The following is a 4,964-nucleotide window of genomic DNA, read 5'->3' on the forward strand; positions in this document are numbered from 1 at the left end:
TTGGAGCTGACCCTGGGGGCTGCGGCTGTACCCCAGCCCCATCAGAAGCCTCTCTCCCCTCTCTACCTCATGCCCCAGAGTCCAGGGTGGCAAGCCTGCCAGGGAACCCCTTGCTGGGTGGTGTCCAAGTGGAAAGCAGCCCCCAAACTCAGTGGACAGAAGTGGGACCTGCAGACCAGAGCGCCTCAAAAAATGAGGCTTTGGCGCCATCTGCTGGCTGTGTCTGCAAGTGACTGCTCCTGGCCCCATTGTTCAGAGCCCACGGGTGTCTGCAGGGGAAGAGCTACCAGGGTGCGGGCGGCCCTGCAGGGTCTGAGGGCAGCACCCGCCCCTCCCCTCTCAGGCTGTCTGAAGATTTTTTGCCCAGCATTTGGCCCTGGTAAGAATTTGGGCCTCTTCTGGAAGTCCAGGTTCAAAAGCCACCTGGTCCTTGATCTTGGGCAGGACCCTTATTGGGCACAGGGACCTCAGGACAAGGGGCCCACCTTGGCCTCCCTGTGTCCATGTCTTGTGCCCCTCAGGGTCTGCTCAGGCCTGGATAGCAGAGAGGACAGTAAATATTTACTGCTGACAGGAGAAGGCAAATACTGCCCCAGGGCCGGGCAGAGGTGCCAGCCAGTCTGTGCCAGGAGCAGACGCAATCTGGGAGCAAGCTTGACAGCAGCTGCACTGACGGAAGGCCCCTAGTGGGGAAGGACGGCGCTGTGCCCAGCAGGGCCACCTGTGCGGCTCCAGGCCTCAGTCTCCCCTCTCACAGCAGGGTACAACAGTTCCCACCTGAGTGTGGGCAGGTGGGACACCAGTCAGACCAGGCTGAGTACCGGGCAGGTGTGTGGGCTGCTCTTGGTGACACTGGAAGAGGCTGCTAGGGGGTCAGGGGGCCAGCAGGGTGGGGACCCCAGTTGAGGAGCATTTGGGCTGCCCCCAAACCCAAAGCCAGGCTGACACTCAGACTGGATGCAGCTGACCACCGCTGCCAGGAGCCCAGGTTCCCAGAGGCACAAGGCCCCATGGGAATTGTGAAGCCCAGGTCTGTGGGCCTGGCCTAGGTGGACTGACCTGGGGGCTCCAGGGAGTGTCCATACCCCCTGCCCCCAGATGGGACGTCTGGGTCAGCCCCCAGGATGGTGCTGAAGAGAGTGGTCTGATCTTGCCTCTGCCACCTGGACCCTGGGTCACCTTGGGTAGAAATTTCCCATTCATGCCCAGGGTGGGGTCGAGAGGTGCCTGCTCCTCTGTCTGGTCTCCCTCCCCGACCTTTTCAAGGGCACATTCAGGGAGCAAGGGGCTGGGTGGCAGGCCTCAGGGAGGATGGTCCTGTGTCTTGGAGATGGGGCAGGTTTCAGGAAGGGAGAGGGCGATGGCCAGCTCAGGCCGGGCAGAGGGTTGCACACCACATGGGAATTGAGGCCTCAGACCAGAGTTCCCCCAGATGGCACCCAGGCCGCAGGACATCTGGGCCCTGAAACCAGGTTTCTGAGCCTGGCGTCCACCTGGGACTGGCCACAATCTGTATCCCACAGAACTGGACTGGCCGCAGGAGTCCTGGCACCCTCAAGGGTTCTCTGCACCCTGACTCATACCCCCTCGAGGGAGGTTGTTGGCACCTGGGGGGGCATCTGCCCATCAGCCCTCAAGGTCCAGGCCAACATGACCCAGGGCTGGCTGGAGAGCAGGCACACTCAGCCAGCCCCCTTCCTGTCCAGCTTTGGCTGCCCGCCCCAGCAGCCATCCCACATACCTCGACTCCAGCAGGACGCCCCTGCCTCTAGCCGTGCGAACGGGACAGCAGGGTATTCCCACGGACAGATCCCAGCCTCCTCCTCCCCTCCTCTTCCGGGTCCAGTGTCCAGCCGTCCACCCGCCTGTCCGGTCCTGGCTCCCACTCCAGGGGCGGGGCTTGCTGGGGGCCCAGGATGTCTCCTCTAGGTGGGGGTGCTGGTGGGGTCCTGAAGAGCAGGACCACCTGGGAAGGATCCTCAGGGCTGCAGGGGGAGGCGCTCGCAGGCCCGGCACCGTGGAGGGGTCTGCTCCCAGCCCTGCGGCCGGCCCCCAGGTGGTCTGCAGCCAGAGGCCCAGGCCCAGCCATCTGAGCCTGCTGGGCGGAGCTCTCAGGTCAGGTACACATTGGTTTGGCCTGGGTGGCAGGCAGGCTCTCCAGGCCTTCGGGTGGCCAGGGACACCAGCTGACCTTCCAGGACACTGCCAGACCCAGCAGCCCCTAGGTTCTTAGCCGACCAATAGATGGCACCCAGACTGGAAGTCTGATGGAGCCCGTGGTACTGAGGGTTCTGAGGAGGGGCTCCTAGAAAACCTAAACCCAGTGTGGCCTTGTCCTTGGGGCCTGGGGGTACTTCTAGGGGTGACTGCCAGGTCTTTGCATGACCTTGTGTCCTCCGAGGGAAGCATGGGGCCCAGGGGCAGGCAATCTTATGGCCTTGCAGTGGGGGCACCTCAAGGAGTGGGTTTCTGAGGCCCCGCCCTGTGCCAAGAGGTCCTTCAGTCTGTCCTTTGCCCGTGGGGCCACCTGGCTTACCCTGCTCCCTCCAAGGCTCTGGGGTCTCCCTTAGGGTGCCTGATGGTGTCCAGAGGGAGGCGCAGCCTCTATAACCTCTTTTTTTTTTGGTGTCAAGACTGAACTTGGGGCCACTAACCTCTGAGCCCCAGCCCCAGCCCTATTTTGTATTTTGTTTAGAGACCGGGTCTCACTGAGCTGCTTTTGCTGAGGCTGGCTTTGAACTCGCGATCCTCCTGCCTCAGCCTCCTGAGCCCTGGGATTTCAGGTGTGCACCACCAGGCCTGGCCTCTATAGCTTTTTGACCCTGTCTACCCTCACTCTGCAGGACCCCAGCCCCGGCCCAACTGCTTTCCTTCACAGGGACTTCATCCAAATGTCTCTGGAAACAGTCTGGGAGGGCTAGGTGGAGCCGTTGCTGGAATGTCCTTGACCTCTTTCTTCCAGATGCTCTCAGGGGACCTCGAGGTCCCAGGCTATACAGCCAGGAGGAGGCCTCTCCTTGCTGGCCAGCACCTCTGCCTCCCAGAGATCCCACAGGGGAGGAGAGGTGCTCCTCCTACACCTAGGCCACAGGGGGAGGGACATCACTGCCCTGGGCCTGGGCCAGCGTGGACCCCTGCTGATGCCCAGTGAGCAAGGACAAAGCTTGGGAAGAGGCTCTGCTGAGAGCACCAGTAAGCCCTCAGAGGCCACCATGGCCTAGGCATGAGGGCCGCGTGTACCCACCCCGCCAGCCGGCTCCCCGACACACGGACACTCAGGGCTTGTTGCAGGTTTATTGGACGGTGCAGGTGGGCAGCGGGCGGGCGGCCGGCGGCCCTAGTTGCAGTAGTTCTCCAGCTGGTAGAGGGAGCAGATGCTGGTGCAGCACTGCTCCACGATGCCGCGCTTCTGCAGGGCCATCTCCAGCGCCAAGGGTTGTGGGAGGCCTGCCCCGGGACCCCCGCCCAGCTCCATTTGTCCTCCTGTCGGGTGGCAGAGGCAGCAGCGAGGTGAGAAAGACACAGGACCACCCAGTCAGAAGCAGCAGCGTGCCTGCCTGCCCCACCCCTGGGTTACCCCATCCCCACTTGAGCTGGCCCCAGGCAGAAGGACTGTCCATGGGGACAGGCCTCTGGGTATGGACACAGGGTTCTGGAGTCTACACATTCTGCAGCTGTTCTCTGGTCCCAGGGCAGTGGCACATAGGCCTGCCCCCGGGTTCCCGCCCAGGGCCTGCCCACACATCCTGAGTCCCCACAGCCCAGGAGCCCTGGGGCAGGACTCCTGTCTAAGCCCAGGGTTGGTGCTTGCAGGCAGGTGGACGGGCACTCCGCACCCTCCAGGCCCCCTGAGACCTCAGCTCCCAGGATATGATCTAGTCAATAAAATCTGTCCCTGAGCCGACATCGTCTTAGAAGGGCCGAGCAAGGGGCTGTGGGTGGACGTTCACCTGAGGAGCAGGGGAGATGTGTGGCCCAAAGGCCTTGTTCAGCACTCCTCCACCCCGAGCCTTCCGCAACGGGCTGGTTCCCTCTAGGAAGTGACCAGGAGAGCCTCCCTTTTCCTTCCAGCAAGTCCACGGACACCCCCTAGACAGCAGCTTTCTGCCCACCTCTGTCCCACCAGGGCAGGGTCAACAGGAGTGCGACGGGGGCTCACCCTGCTGCTCTTCCACCTCCCGGCGGGACTTGGGTGTGTAGAAGAAGCCGCGCTCCCCGCACACCAGGTAGAGTGCCTCCACCAGGTGAGAGCCACAGAGGTGCTGGTTGACAAAGGCCTGGGCAGGGTCAGGCCCCAGGAGGGCCAGCAGGGCCAGCAGGGGCAGCAGGCGTGTCCACAGGGCCATGGTGGAGAGACGATGACCTGGGGGACAGGCAACGTGAAGGCAGGCCGAGGGACCCCCCCCAGTGCCAGAAGGAAGCCCTCACCCTCCTAGCCACCCTGGAGCCCCAGTTAGGCAGCTCTGGGCCCAGCATGGGGGACACAGACCTGATTACTGACCGCCTCAGAATGCAGCTGCTCCTGCAGGGGTGAGGATGGCTGGCTCCCTTCTTGCTTTATAGCCCCAAGTTCACCTCCCCTGTCCCCTGCCCCTGCCACCTGGCCCATTAGGGTGCAGGGAGGTCGGCAGATGGCCGGGAGGGGGCTGAGGTTGCATCTTCTGGATCATTTCCCTGGTGCTGGGTCTGCAGGAAGAGCTCTTTGATCAGCAGCACCTCCGCTCAGGCCCTGGGTTCATTAGTCTTCACGAGGGCGTGATGGCGCAGCTGGCCCTGCGCGCAGCTGGGGGCCGAGGCCTCCAGGAGAGCAGAGCCCAGAGGACCAGGCTGAGTGTTTTCCACACTAGTTCAGGAGGGCTGGCAGCTGCGGGGGGCCTGTGCCTTGGCCCTGGACCTCCTGTTTAGTCCCCAGTGGGTGGCCAGGGTTATGGGGATGGGGGAGCCCGGAGTGTCCACTCCATGCT

General features: G+C 63.2%; 1 protein-coding gene across 1 annotated transcript; it reads right to left on the bottom strand.

Annotated features, from left to right (window-relative positions):
• Positions 1-3,337: 3,337 nt before the first annotated feature.
• On the bottom strand, positions 3,338-4,346 carry Ins (insulin). The gene is made up of 2 exons (XM_026413660.2): positions 4,160-4,346; positions 3,338-3,483 (listed from the first exon to the last, which is right to left on the bottom strand). The coding sequence occupies exons 1-2, from the start codon at positions 4,344-4,346 to the stop codon at positions 3,338-3,340; spliced, it is 333 nt and encodes a 110-aa protein (XP_026269445.1).
• Positions 4,347-4,964: the final 618 nt, after the last annotated feature.

This window comes from Urocitellus parryii, chromosome 4, assembly GCF_045843805.1.
Source record: "Urocitellus parryii isolate mUroPar1 chromosome 4, mUroPar1.hap1, whole genome shotgun sequence".
Lineage (NCBI taxonomy): Eukaryota > Metazoa > Chordata > Mammalia > Rodentia > Sciuridae > Urocitellus > Urocitellus parryii.